Genomic DNA, 14,736 nt, shown 5'->3' with positions numbered 1-14,736 from the left:
TTCCCCCTTACGGCGCAACTGGCCCAATTCCCTTTTTTTTTCAAAACAGGTTTTTTTTTTTTTTTTTTTTTGCCATGGTCGTTCACGCTTCCAAAAATATATGCGACCTGTATGTGCTCTTCAGTGTGAACTGCAAGCGACTTGAAAGTGTCCCGCATGCGCAGTAGAGTGCGCAATAGCGTCAGCTTTCTGCCAACGGCCATAAAGAAGAGGAAGTAAACATTGATGCTAACGGTGGAACATAGCTTACGCATTTGAAGTTGTTATCCGACCGGAGCCAGCACTTTAATAACCTAATGCTCATTATCGTCCGCCATGGTTGTTGTTTTTCTACTCGCTTGGGCGTATGAGGACGCAGGACTGTTGAAACTAGTGTAGCCTAAGAGCGGAGGGTGAATCTGGGGTGCGCCATAATACGGGATGTTTACCGTAAAATACTAATAACGGGAGCACGGCGGGAAAGGAGGGTAAAAAGCGGTAGTTTCCCCGGCCAAAACGGGAGACTTGACAGGTATGTGCCAACGTTTTCCTTTTCAAACGTCGCTTCGTAATACACAAACGTTGAAGGCTTTAAAAATTTTACTCAAAACACTTAAGAACGAGCCACGTCGTCGCTAACAGAAATTACGATGGAAATTTGTGAGAAATAAATGTAAGGTTTCCATCTGTAGATTATGTTGCATTCTGGATGTAAGCGTGTTGTGGAATCATACATTATTTGAACCCTTGTGGATGTAAGAATTCACAAGGGCTTTGTGGGCTTGTGATGTCTCACTTCTTTCGAGGATATGAGGCTTTGAATGGTGAGCTGGACATTATTTTGCATTTTAGAATAGTTTGACAAAGCGTCTACAGTTATGATCTTTTATTGGCATACATGATCGAAATCATAGCTTTTCAATAAAAGCTACGATTTTTTTTGGGAATCTTAGCTATCATATATTTATATACGAATATGCAATTGAATATATGTAGTATATGCCCTGCCCATAGTGACCCTTCCTGTTATCTGCTGAAAGTCTTGCTCTCTCTCTGACTCACCTCGACATACTGCGTAAAATAGTTTCCTTTTCAATAGCTCCTGTGTTTCCTCTGATTTCATTTTATAGATACTAAAAAACAGTCAAATTCAGCACTCCTCTCTGAGTGTTGGATTTGTTAAGCAAGCGTAACATTTCTCCGTGCATCTCTAGTTTGCATACGTCTTTTATTTAGGAATATACACTTTTGCACAAATGTCTTCTGATAATAACCTAGAAATGTTCAGGTTTTAGCTGCTGCAGCCAGTGGGTTGTCAGCTCGGTGAACTGTGAGGAATTGAAAAGCAGTCGTCTTCAGATTTATTGTGGCGTTTCGAAATAGAAAATACACGCACACAACATCATTTTCCAAGCAGTGTATTCACCGACATGAATAGTGTTTGACCCTTAGTTTAATAAGAACTTTTAACGTCCACCGCTGCAGGGTGAGACATGATTCATGTGCCATCGTGCTCATAAATAAATTTCTTTCTCTGAAAAGGGAAGTAAATGTCCTTAACTTCGGCGGCAGCATTTAAATAACAGCCGAGTGAGGCTGCGGCTATCAGTTAAATCCCAACTTTCCTATCCAAACAAGCTCACAGCCTGTTTATCTCAACTCCGAATCTCATTTCTAGTTTTCCTCCAACCCAGTCACTAAACTCTGAGCGAAGATAAGGCTGTGAAATGGCAGAATAGTCTTGAATAGCTTCGGGGGCAAACCTCTGGAGATGTGCAGTTAGTCTTTCATCCCGTGCATCTAAATGTGCTTACATGTCACCGCTGTAACAGAGCGACGGTGATCGCTACTGACAAGCTACAGTGATGTTGCAGCAGTTCGTTTGCAGGCTTACACAATGTCCTCGACCGCTGAAATCTCTGTTTTTCATTCAGCGCTGCCTCGGATTATTCAAGGACAACAAGCCGTGAGCCATGCGGAGTAGTATCAAAGAGAGGGATCCAAAGATGATATCCGTGCAGTGAATAATTTAGGGAGCTCCTTAAAGAGCTGCTTTTGTGAATTTGTAGAAGTCAGTTTTGAAGATTAGGCCGATTTAAAAAAATAATAATAATAATAATAATTTATTTATTTTTCCCTCTGTCAGGCTGATTATCTGCATTTGACTCAGATAATTCATTTCCTGCTGGGGCATTGTCGTGAAAGCGGTTGAAGTATTGGTGTTGAAATGATAAACGCAGACAAATTGCGCAACGGGAAGTAGCATATTTCAAGAGGCTGAGTTGAAATTAAAACCTTTTTAATAAAGAGTTGCAAGCCTGCGAAAGATTCAGCTGATTCAAACTCCTTACTTAGATGAAATATTAGCAATCCATAACATTTTAATTAAAAACAGGATTTCAACGCATCACATAACGCTATCTCATGTGCTAAAGCAAAATTATTCATCCTTCACAAACTTTCAGTGTTTTTTTTTTTTTTTTTTTGCCATCTTAAGTGTTTTTTTCCCCCCCTTCTCTGTCTCCTCTTGAATCACTCCTCGGATGATGTTCTTGCAGTTTATGTAAAGAATGTGTAGGTGGAAGGTTTGCTTCTTCATGCAGTGAAACGTTCCAGTCTATTCGTCTTCCTAACGCCCTGGTGGCCGCAGGGCAAGTCTTACGACAGTATGCATCGGCTGCTGTCGATTTCCCCCCCCCCCCCCCCACCACACCCCCGTCATGTTGCTCTAGCATGTGGACTGCATCTAGTGGTATTCTTCAGATTAGAGTTTATCCAGCGACTGTCGCCGCTCTCTTTAAGTGCATAATGAGCACATATACATATATATATATATATACATGGAGTCACACACTGAGGGAAAACATGTAGTTTCACAAGAGGGAACTCCAGCCAGCATGTAACGGCACCGCCTGGGGAGGAACACCTACTCAGCCTTCACTTTATATGCGCCCTGTTCTTTCAATGTGGTTGGTCATCTGAGACAAATTGTGCAGCATTGCAGAGCGTGATGTGTTTTAAGCATATAAAACCGCTTAAATGTTATTACAAAAAGATATAATTTTAGCCATGTGCCCTTTGCCTTTAGCTTCACTGAGTCACATTTCGACTATACTGCAGACCGTGTGATTTAACACTCTTAACTGAACCAGAGGGTCGTTATAATGAGTCGAGATGATTTTGGACGGTGTGAGATACATCGACAGGCAGTTTAGTCAATGAAAAAGGGCGAACGACTCGTCGTCGTCATCGTTGTTGTTTAGTGTCTTCCGCTAACCCTCGCTGCGGTCTTATTTTGTGTAAATATAATACGCTAATTAAAATACCTCTGCTGCCGACGAAAAGGTGAGCAACACTGTAAATATCTAGACGTAAGTTCTTCTTATGAGGTGGATTCAGCCTTTTCACCTGCAGTGGTTCTGACTGAATCTGTAGTCAGCATTACCTGTAAGTTTTTACGTGGTTGGTTGGGATCGGTGGTCGACAGGTTAGTAATAGAAATAAACTCTTCCTATTCGTGAACCATGAGCACACCAACCTGCTAATCAGATTTGTATTTAAATCTGCATTTCAACCCTAAAATGTTTGCCAAAGACAATTTAATTGCCAATATTTAATTTTGCTGTGCAAACTCCTTGATTAACTTTCCTAATTCGAAGTGAATTCAATGTTCACCAAAAATGTAATTATGCATATATTTTTATATTAACGGTTCACCCTGTCTTTTAATGCCAATAATCAACTAGTTATATAGCAAATTGATATAAAATTGTTTTAAAGATATTGCTAAGCTGAGACTGTTATTTATTGTAAAGGCAAAGAGGTCCAAAGGCCAAAATCACCACAGACCAAAAAAAAAAAAAAAAAATTAAAATAATCAATATAGTTTTGATGATTCCCAAGAGTTTGTGAAAGTATTTGACAGAAAGTTGAGACACAATTTGAATTATTTGGAAGATTTTTATCCAAGCTAATGGAAAATAAAGACAGCATTTTATTTTATTTTTTTTTTTTTAAAAAAGGACATTATTCTCATTAAACACTGTAATGATGGTATTATAGTCTGGAACTGTTTTGCATCTTCTAGAGCAGAACAGCTCAACCCTAACTAGTAGGTTGCTTTGGGGGGGGGCGGAGGGAAGCATTTATTTTTTCGCACAGAATAAGAGAAACATTCTGTAAGGGGGAAGATACTTTTTCACAGTTGTGTATTTCATACATAACAGCCCAAAGAACAGCTAGTTTCCTATCCTACCCTACAAGGTGTAACAATACCTTCCCACCAAGCATCAATACACACAAAGAGCTGTTATCACAAAAAAAAAAAAATGCTGCAGTGTTCAAGGCAGCGTTTCATCTTTTAAATCTTGTGGCACCTACTGGCGATTCTGTCCTAGAAAATTTCACCTCCTCGTCTTTCCTTTTTACCCCGCTCCCTAATGCCGCTTCCTTTTCGCAGGGCTCGTTCTTGCGTCTCGAGTTCAGTTGTTGCGTCCCTCCATTAGCTGATGCGGTGGAAAGCTCAGACATCCACGCAGCAGAGTTCAAAGTTGTGTTTAAAACGGGGGTGCTGCAAAGGATGCTGTACCTGCCAGTTATGCCTAACAAGGTGGCGAGAGCTGAAGCTAAACAGAAGGTGAGGGAGAAAGGAGAGAGAGCTGGAGGAAAAGGGGGAAAAAAACAATGACAGGCAGATGTGGGTGTTTGCACAGCGATGAATAAGACTGGAGTTGAAGAAAAAAAAAGTGAGAAGAGGTAGCATTTTCCATCTGGATATTAGTCATGCATAGAAACATCCAATGTTAATAATCTGAACTGAAATGCACAGAGCAGAAAAATACCACAGCATCCCCTCTGCGATAAAGTAAATGATGCGTGTCTTCATTTAAGGCTGGGATCATGGGAATTTACTCATGGCGGCTGATGTTTATGAGCTGAAATCCGTTATTTTATTAGTCCTTCAGGAGAGTGGGCTTTCTAGCTTCACGAGAAACTAAAATGTTCGCAGGATTGATCAATGCTAGACGAGCTGTTCGTGTCGTGGTTGTCAGCGTTGTTCTAATAAGCTGAAGCAAAGAGAAACCTGTGAGTTTATTATTTAGAACGGACTGATCCGCCATGGTGGCTTCAGTGGCCAGCACAGAGACATGCAGGGCAAACAAGTTAAGGGCAGTTTAGAGTGAGAAATTAGCTAAACAGTCTCATCTGGGGACTGTAGAGAAAAGGGAGAACTTTTGCACAAAGACGTCAGGCCAGGATTCAAACCGGGGACCTTCTTGTGTAGCCTGACGTGAGCTCTAACCTCTCCACTCGGTCTGTCACGATAAAAACATTTGCTGTATGATGAATTGTTGTGGGCGTTATTGCAATAAATGATAATGTTGTAGTTTTGGGACCATTTGTAAGTGATATAATGGTAATTTCATAATAATTCAAGAACACATTCTCAAAGATCAATAAACTTTATAACTCTAATGAACATTTAACACTGGAACTGGAAGACATTTTAAATATCCAAAATAAATGAACAAAACAACAAATTGAATTATGAAGTCTATGTGAACAAAAAATGACTAGATGAGAACAAAACACCAGGCAGAACAAAAAGATAAATCATTCCAATCGAAATTATTGAGTTTAATTTTTTTATGTGATTAATTGGTTTGTTGATTATTGTGACAGGCTTACTCTCCACCACCAGGATTATCCAATTCCTGATAAGCAAAAACAACAAAGAAGAAGCTTTCGAACTAACGTTGAATTCAACATATTTGCATAGAGATTTTTCCTGATTATAAGAGGAGTAATGAAGAATTTGACCGCTCAAAAAGGTTCATTGATCGCAATCTGTAATCTGTTGCTTTCTATTTACAAAAGAGAAACGTTGGCTTTTTCAGACAAACATCAACAGATGTGATATGAACACGATGGTGGCAATTAAAGAAAGAAAGGGTACGAAGAAAATCCTTTCGAAAATGCCAAAATTCACATCAAGTAATAACAACAGGTGGCCAAACTGTTAATTTCTCTCCAATTTTTAAAGATGGTAGCACATAATTGTGAAGTTCAAGGAAAATATTCAACACATTTTGCAAAAAAAACCCCCAAAAAACTCCAATACCAAAATAAATGTGTGACTTCATTCAGGAGTCACCTAAAGTTCACCTCTGTGTGATGTAACATCAAATACAACTCTTCCCTGAAGGTCTCTGAGATTTTCAGGAGAACTTTTTAGATCACGAAGACCAAGGAACACAAGAGACGGGCCAGGGATGAAGTTGAGAGGAACTTCATGGGTTAGGTCACCAGATAACTTCTGTCCAGTCCATCATGTGAAAGAGTGAGGCACAACTGCAAGCCTTTCATGGCATTTACAGGCATTCAATCCACAAATCTCAGTTTTACAGAAGAATGACAAGAGGAAAGCTCTAACTTAATTGAGTCGATCCCAAGTCCTGTTTGCAGGCGCCGCAACAAATGTGTGGACAAAGACACTCTAATCGTCAGATTAATCCAAAAATGTACTTACCATGTGGTGGCGGCGCACCGTCCCCATGACGAGGCGTGATCTTATGAAGCGCGGTTGTTTTTCCCCAGCAGTAACAAGACGAGTTGATCAGACTTGAAAGGACCATGATTGATGCAAAAATACAGGGAAATCCTGGAAGAAAATCAGAGTGAAGCTTCGTCTTCCAGCAGGACAATTACCCAAAGCTTTCAGCCAGTTACAATGCGATGGTTTCGATCAAAGCATAATCATGTGTTGAAACCACCCAGGTAGGGATCGGTTTTATAAATCTACTTGGCGTGAGGTTTTACGGATTATTCCACGTGCTGTTGACACAATCTGACCGAGCTTGGAGTGTTTTTACAGAATGGGCTGAAATTTTATCCTCTAGATGTCCAAAGTTGATGGAGCCTCACTCCAAAAGACTGTCAGCTACAACTGCCGCAAACGGTTGGTTCGGCAAAGTATTTCCTCAGGGAGGTTTGATACAAATACACTTATCAGCTCAAAATCCTTTTAAAGAAGATTATCTGAACATTCCCATCTCAGTTTTCCGACCAGGAAACTGTGGGGTGCACATCAAGAAAAACCTATGAAAGCACAGTTATTGTCACAGTACACTTGAGAAATGTCTTTAATAAGCACAAGCAAGCTTTGAAGCACATGTAGGCAGAGCGAACTCACCTCCGCAAACTTTTATTAGCACTGATTGGACAATGAATGTAGACAATACTCCTCCTAATGAGCAGTTTACAGTATATAACCTCATTTAGCAACTTAATGTTACGGACAGGCTTCAGAGTTGCGTTAAGATTTATGGACGTAACAGCAGATTCTTTCATTCGCCATATTTCCCGGGGGTCTATTTTTACTGTCTTTGTTCCCATTTATTATGTGCAAATAAAACAAAATAGCTAATGTCTTTTAAGACAATCAGTATCTGATGTTTTTATGGCTGAAATTTGCTTCCAGAGACCCACAGATGGCCACAGATAGGCCCTGTTATAAATCTTTTATAGCACAGAGAGGCTCAGCGCTGGAATATTTGCATGCTCATGTTTCAGGGAATTTGTCCATTAAGAGATGTGACCAGAGCACTGACTTCCCTATTATTTCTAGCTGATTACCCAAGCAGCAGCATTTGCAGGAAGGAGAAGTGAAGGGCAGTGGGCAGCAGAGCATGGCCACAGGGAGCAGACATCCCACATGGCAAACATTTATTCAGATACTCGCTACTTTATCCACATGATTAACACTCATCACGACCTCACGTTAAACATTTCCCACACAAACTACTGCAACTTTTCCATGAAAACTTTCACTTAAAGGCCTGCGTTCTTCCTCTGTGACCCGAAAATTGCCTTTTTTTTTTTTTTTTTTTTTTTTTTTTTTTTGTTTCTTTTTGTCTTTGTCTTCGTGTCACCAGTCTGCTCCCAGTTCTCCCGAGGAGTCTACGCCATCTTCGGCTTCTACGACCGCAAGTCCATGAACACGCTGACCTCCTTCTGCGGCGCCCTGCACACTTCCTTCATCACGCCCAGCTTCCCCATCGACGCCGACGTGCAGTTTGTCATCCAGATGAGGCCCAGTTTGAAGGGAGCCATTCTCAGTCTGCTGGACCATTACAAGTGGGAGAGGTTCGTCTATCTTTACGACACCGACAGAGGTGAGCGGGCCCCTCCTGGGGAAACAACAAAAACCGTTGGCGCGCCGCTCCGCAACAACGCGAGCGAGCTAAAGATCAGGAGCGCAGATGTGGCGCGGCAGAGAAACATCCGAATGGCGGGGAGGGGGGAGAGAAATGAGAAAAATCTGTTTCAGACCAAAAGCCAGCTCAAGCAGATGTTTTATTACACACTGTATATGATCGGGCTTTAATATGTAAATCCCTCATTTCAGTCCTCATTCGAAGCAGTCAGATGCATTTTATTCTCTGACAGTAATGATCCTAAATTGCGTCTGTATGTGGGTGAATCCGGCTCAGAGAGGCACTCAATACTTCCTTGCTTCTGGTAAATGAGTCATTCACAGGTGTTGCTGTAGTTTGACTACAGCGTCTGACTCTATAATTCCCCCCCCCCCCCACAAAAAATTTTTTAAAAACCCCCCCAGCAGATTATAACTTCGCTCTAATTGGATTAGGTAAAGGGAGTGTGCAAAAACCTCCAACTTTTCTACGTGGTGTAGGGCCTCGGACTTTCTTCGTGTGGGTCCCATCTAAGCAGCGGTGAGGGCCGTAAGGGTCGCCATTTGTAGGCGTTAAGAAACAGCAGAGCAGTTTGTTAGAAAATAAACTGCAAGCAAGTTCCATACGAGCTGTAGATGAACACAAACAGCTCTGATCTGACCCAGGATATCAGTATCAGTAGCTTTTTCATTAATTTAGTTGGATTTATTTAGATAGCAGATATAGAGCATAAAATGATGTACCATTAATTTGCTCAGATTAGTAATCAATAGTTCAAATCATTTTAAAAAATAATGCTGGTGTGACATCTTTCATACAACTAAAGTTTGGTGTCCTGGGATGTCACAGTTTCAACAACAATGCCTTAATATTCTGCTGAGTTTTTCTGTGAAATAATATCGGTTATTCACTCCACTCAGTTAAATAAATAAGTTGGAAATCCCTTTTTTTTATGGAGAAATGCAACAAGTAACAGTTTGCTCTCTCATAAACTTAAACTCAGCTTAACATTTGGATCACATGGTTTGATGCTTTGTACCCTCAAGGCAAAAACTTGTTCTCTGTCTTTTTCTTCTCTTGTTCTGAAAAAAAAAGGCGTCATTGTGTTTTGCAGTTCTCATTTGGTAGCTCTTGCAGGAGGTGTTGTTCGCAGAGAAGTAGAAATGGTTGCTGATGTTGGAGAAAGAGATTTGTTCCAGCTTGAGCAAAATTCTCTCTTTTAGTGGAGTTTACCTTAAGTTTTGGTTTAAAACGAATTTTATACCAATAATTTTGCATTAGCACATCAAAGATAATACTGAGATAATAAGATAATAAGGAGTGATTGAATGGAGTGTTTGGTTTGCTGAAAAGGTTTAGGTGCCCTGCATTCAAACTCTGCTTGCCAAAAATACATTTAGCCAGTTGGACGGAATTTCATTTCCCTTTATGCCCTCATCCAGTATGGATCTTAGTGATCAAGATGCTCTGCAAGAGAGCAAATAATGATGAAATGGGTAAATTCATTCAATAACAGCGTCACAATATTCAATAATCACATTTTCACAATACATATTCATCTCATGCAGCCCTAGCTTAAATGCAAAGGATGCAAGCCTCATAAAAAAATAATTTTGGTATTGGCTAACAAAAACCTGACTGCTACGTCTCTAATTTAATACACGTTTCTTTTAACAACGAGTCGTCTAATATCATCACAGAGCCAATCACAACTTAAAGGTACAGCTACCAACTTTTTTATTACTTTGAATAGCAATCAGAAAACTTCAGGAATTGGTTCTATGTTTCACATCTCTATTTTTTATTTTTTATTTTTTTGGCTATCTCCACTGACTTTGATTAACTTTTTTGATTCTGTTGCAGCTTTAAGAACTTTTGAACAATGTCCATGTGCTTTCTAAAGAAATTAGGACAGAACTTATTGAAAAGTAAAAACTTTCTCGGATTCATTTTTTTTTCTTAAACATTCCTTTTTATGTTTGTCTTATAAGCGGAAAATGACTTTCCAACAGGCGGATCTTTCTTTACGCCTGGGTTCAGCTGCAAACCTTAAGGTTAAATTTATTGATTGACTCCAGTCTTCCTTCTGCTTCCCGTTCAGAAAGAGCTCAGTCGCAATTTTGGTTGTGCTCCAAACTTTGCAAAGTGGCTCCAGCTCTGAACAGATTTAAAAGAGGGAGATTCTGAGCTGCTTGGTCTTTACCTGTGTAGGCGTGCGTCGATCAGTCCGGCGAGAGCCTTTTTGATAATGAGAGCCGAACACATGCTGATCTGGAGAGGTTAAGATAAGTAAAACCTCCTGCAAGCTTTTGACAGTTCAAACACGTACCTGAAATTCTCAATGACATTCACACCTGCGACAGGTGGAGGTTACTGAAATTGTACAGCGTGTGATGTTGCGCGCAACATATTTTAATGTCACCGCTTTCAGAGGAATAAAGATTTGGAGAGTGTTGCTGGCTTCAGCCCGACTTTGAAATCTGACAAACTTTTCGCAACTGTGGATTCCAGCTATTTTTAAACCTTCGTCGAGCATTTCTAGGACAACTAAGGTCCTTTATGACTTCCTCTGCTTTCTTTCATGCATCTTCAACACAGATGTCTCATCTACTGCAGCAATGAATCAGATTGTCCCACTTGACCACAGAGCATGCAAATGAATTTTCAAATATGTATTAATACAAAAAAAATCCCATCAACATAAGAGCTTTTTACAGCCATATGCCATCTATTTTGCTACACCTGGTAAATATTAATGATGCACTTTTTTCCACTTCCGACAGACATCTGACAGACAATTCAGATCTGACACAGAAAAATGGTGTTGAATTGACTTAAAATCTGCCTTTTTTTTAAAAAAAATCCACTGAATTATAAAATTATTTAATAACTTTTCACCAGTGCATCACTCTTAAATACACCAATAGCTTCACAAGCTTGATGAAACATGAAAAAAGCAACTTTAATTTGTTCAGCCAGTGCATTTAGGAGTATAGCAGCCAATGTAAATAAATAAATAAATAATAAAGAAAGTGAAACTGACGAAAACAATAGGTTGATTACCTTGGTAACAAACCTTCTTTCAAATGCTTCAGAAAGTGCAATTTGGAATGTGAAACATAAAGTAAAATAAATAGTAAAGCACGATGTCACACAGAGCACAGAAATGTTCATTTTATCACTTTAACACCAGCTTATGTGTTTGGCAAGGTTGGAAATGGAAACCGTGATAGAGCAACGTCATAAACCTGAAATATGTGGAGCTTGCAGAAAAGCATGGAGTTAATGGTATTATTAACTCTCTGAAGTACTAGAACATTTCTTTTAAATCCAGCGGACTCGACTAGTAAACTAAAATAGGTTGTCATGAGATCTTTCAACAAAGTAACCATTCTAAGCGTAAGACCAAATCAACACAGACAACCTGCTCATTTGTCCATCTCAGGCCTCAGACCTAAATCTCATCGTAAAGCTGAAGAGTATGGGGATAAAAAAAAAAATATATATGCAAAAAGGGAAAGGTCAAAGGCTCCTCTCTCCACTGAATATATTCTAACTTTTATCTATCAATTCCAATTTGAAATTATATTTCTGCAATACAAGATGGTGTTATTTTAAGTCTTTTCTTTTTTTTTTTTTTTTTTTTTTACAAATCTTTACCAGGGGCTGCCAATAAGTGTGGCTGGTACTGTACGCTCAGCTACGTTTGGCCTCATTAAGAAGCTTGTTATCGCTCCCACACGAGCGGGAACCTCGGTCTTATTGATCTGGCCGACGTGTCTGTGGCAGATTGCGGGCGTCTGATAATTGGTTTGTGTGGCGTGGCGAGACAAAAATATTTACCCAGTTTATTGCCTCTCATTGGTATCATCAGCCTCGTCTGAAGTGCCTCCCTGATGCGGCCCTTGGATGCTTGTCCTGTTTCACTTTGCTGGCCTGTTTCACCTGCTGCTGCTGCGTGGCGGCTGACAGGCCACCATCTGTAACACTTTAGCCACTTTCGCAGAGGAAGCCCAAGCTGAGGATGTATTTCTTCGTGCTGCACAGCTTGTGTTGGATGAGAGACAGCTTAGTCGTCCCGTGTTGGCTCGTCTCGCTCATTGCCATCCGAGCTCTGGAGTCGGCGTAGCAGCCATTCCTCATTCAAACGTCACTTTAATCTTCATTATAGGAGCTTATTTATGGGGCAAGTGAGGAGTCTCTGAGAGATGCTGATGTGAGTGCTGATGGTTGGCTTGGGACAATGACCGAGTAATGGCGCCGCAGAATGATTTTAAATTGAATGATTAAAATATGCAGAACAAAGCAAGGGCATCGAAAAGTCCACCTGGAGTCAGAAAAAGCATGAAAATGTGTCTCTCTATCCCTTTTAGATCTTATAAAATACACTTTCCATGAGACACTTTTCTTTTATTTACCAAACCTTTATCCATATTCATGGATTTGGACGATAATAGAGGATTTTATTATTATTATTATTATTATTATTATTATTATTATTATTATTATTATTATTATTATTTTTCAAAACGTGGCCCAGCATTGGGTTTCACATCAGATTTTAAATTCCAAATGGTGTCGACATCAAATAGGTTCAGCCTGGCTGTGATGCTGGAGATTGGCCTGCTCCGACAGGCTGAAACACTTTCCACTGACATCTTTGCATTAATTATCAAACCGCAAGAAGAGTTCTTTCTTCGGGCCGATCCTCACAGGGCTCCCTCCTCCGATTCATGCAGCTCGTTTTCAAGGGACCGATTGGCAGATAAACAGAAGTTAAGCAGAAGGAAAAGCTAAAGAGGCAAAAAAAAAAAATAGAGGCTGTGGTCATTAAACATATAGGCTGTTGTGCTGCACTGCAACACTACCTATTTATCCTGATGTGCTGGCTTTGAAATGGCCTCATTAAATAGAATAATGGCTGCAGGCAGAAAAGACCTCTTGAACCGAAGAACATCTGGTCAGCACCAGCTGGCCGCTCATAGAAGGATCCTGCCAACTCTTTTCTTTTCTTTTTTTTTGTCGTTGCAAATTTACTGCAAATTGCTCCTATGCAGCATTTGATGTTGACATAAATAATCATTTATATTTCTTAAAAAGGATTTAAAGTATTTTTTTTCCGGCTTCCACAATTCCCACTGATGGTTGTTTGGCTCCAAATGACTTCTGTCTCCTTCGGCTCCAATAGTTGTCCCTTTTCAAACGTGCATCGTTACCCTTGGGTTATGCTCTGCTCGCCAGCGTCTCCCTAACTGTTAACAGGAGCCATTTTGCAGTCATTCCTAATACAGTTTTAGACTGTTTTGATCTCAAACGTTTTTGTACGTCAAAATAATTTGTGGTTTTAACTACGTCCGTATTTGCAAAAGAAAGAAAACGGTTTAAGAGTTTTCAAGAGCGTGGCGTTCATTTGTTGAGTACAAATGAGTCGATGCGAACCAGAACCAGCTTTTTACATCTAGATATTGACATTGTTGTCTGTTCTGATTTGCAAAGTAGTTTGAATTTATAGAGATTAGATGGGGAGCATCTGTGAACTTTGATTTTTTTTACAAATTTTGTCAGATTCATAGCAGCATTTTTCTGGCCCATTTTAATGCATGGTTATGTTTTGATCTGCCTGGCTCATCTTAGCTCTGCCTGTACGTTTAGGATCATTTTCATGATGAAAAGTGAATGAATACACATTTCTTTTGTAGATTTACCAGGATTACTCTGTAATTACCTCTATTCATCTTCCCCTCCACTCTGACCAGCTTCCCGGTCCCTGCTGAAGAATAACTCCCTCACACACGACGCTGTCAGTGCCATGTTAGGCTGTAGATAAGGATGTGTGTGTTGCTGTCATTTCCTTCACACTTACTGTTTTTGCTTGCGGGCCAAAACGATCGATTTTGCTCTTTTTTGAGAATATCAGAATCAAAAATGAGAGTCGTTGTTCTTGGCCATGTTTGCAGACACAAACAGGGACTTTGACTTTGGTTCAACCTTGCTCTCTCATTTATGATTAATAAAAATGATGTCCTCTTTTCCTTCCATTTCACAATTATGCATTACAAGATGCTGCTATTTTTAAAGCTTTTCACAAATCTTTACCAGGGATGCCAATGAATGTGGTTGGGTCTCTATGCTCAGCTATGGTTGCACATACATTCATGTGATTTACACATGAAATCCCAATTAAATATGATAAAATTAATGGGTGTAGCTTATTAAAAACAGTACCTGGTTAAGCAGAAGACATCTGAATGCTAGTGTAGGTCAAATCTAATGACCACAGAGCACTTTGGGGTTGATAGAGATCCATCACACTTTACATAAAGTTATATGTGTAGTGATCTAGTTTTTAATGAGTGATGTATATTTATTAGCTGTGCAGCTGTCGGGAGTGTGTAATATAAATGCAGCTACTTAAACAAATGCAGCCAGCCCTATAAGTAATAAATATTTCTGTTTAGTCAAAAAGAGCAATTTGGCGTACCTCGTCAGAGCACATGCTCATCTAAACCGAATTAAAGCACAGTGCATTAGCAAATGCGCTTGTTAAAGATCCCGTTGTAAT

General features: G+C 39.8%; 1 protein-coding gene across 1 annotated transcript in view; it reads left to right on the top strand.

Annotated features, from left to right (window-relative positions):
- LOC106958368 (glutamate receptor 3-like) overlaps positions 1 to 14,736 on the top strand; it is a 42,874-nt gene that overhangs the window by 14,682 nt on the left and 13,456 nt on the right. Inside the window, exon 3 of the mRNA XM_015050229.1 lies at positions 7,914 to 8,153. Within this exon, the coding sequence (XP_014905715.1) occupies positions 7,914 to 8,153 (240 nt within the window). The remainder of the gene's footprint in view (positions 1 to 7,913; positions 8,154 to 14,736) is intronic.

The sequence above is a fragment of the Poecilia latipinna genome, unplaced genomic scaffold (assembly GCF_001443285.1).
Source record: "Poecilia latipinna isolate Pla-1442-1.1 unplaced genomic scaffold, P_latipinna-1.0 Scaffold980, whole genome shotgun sequence".
Lineage (NCBI taxonomy): Eukaryota > Metazoa > Chordata > Actinopteri > Cyprinodontiformes > Poeciliidae > Poecilia > Poecilia latipinna.
This window is presented reverse-complemented; position numbering and strand designations above follow the sequence as displayed.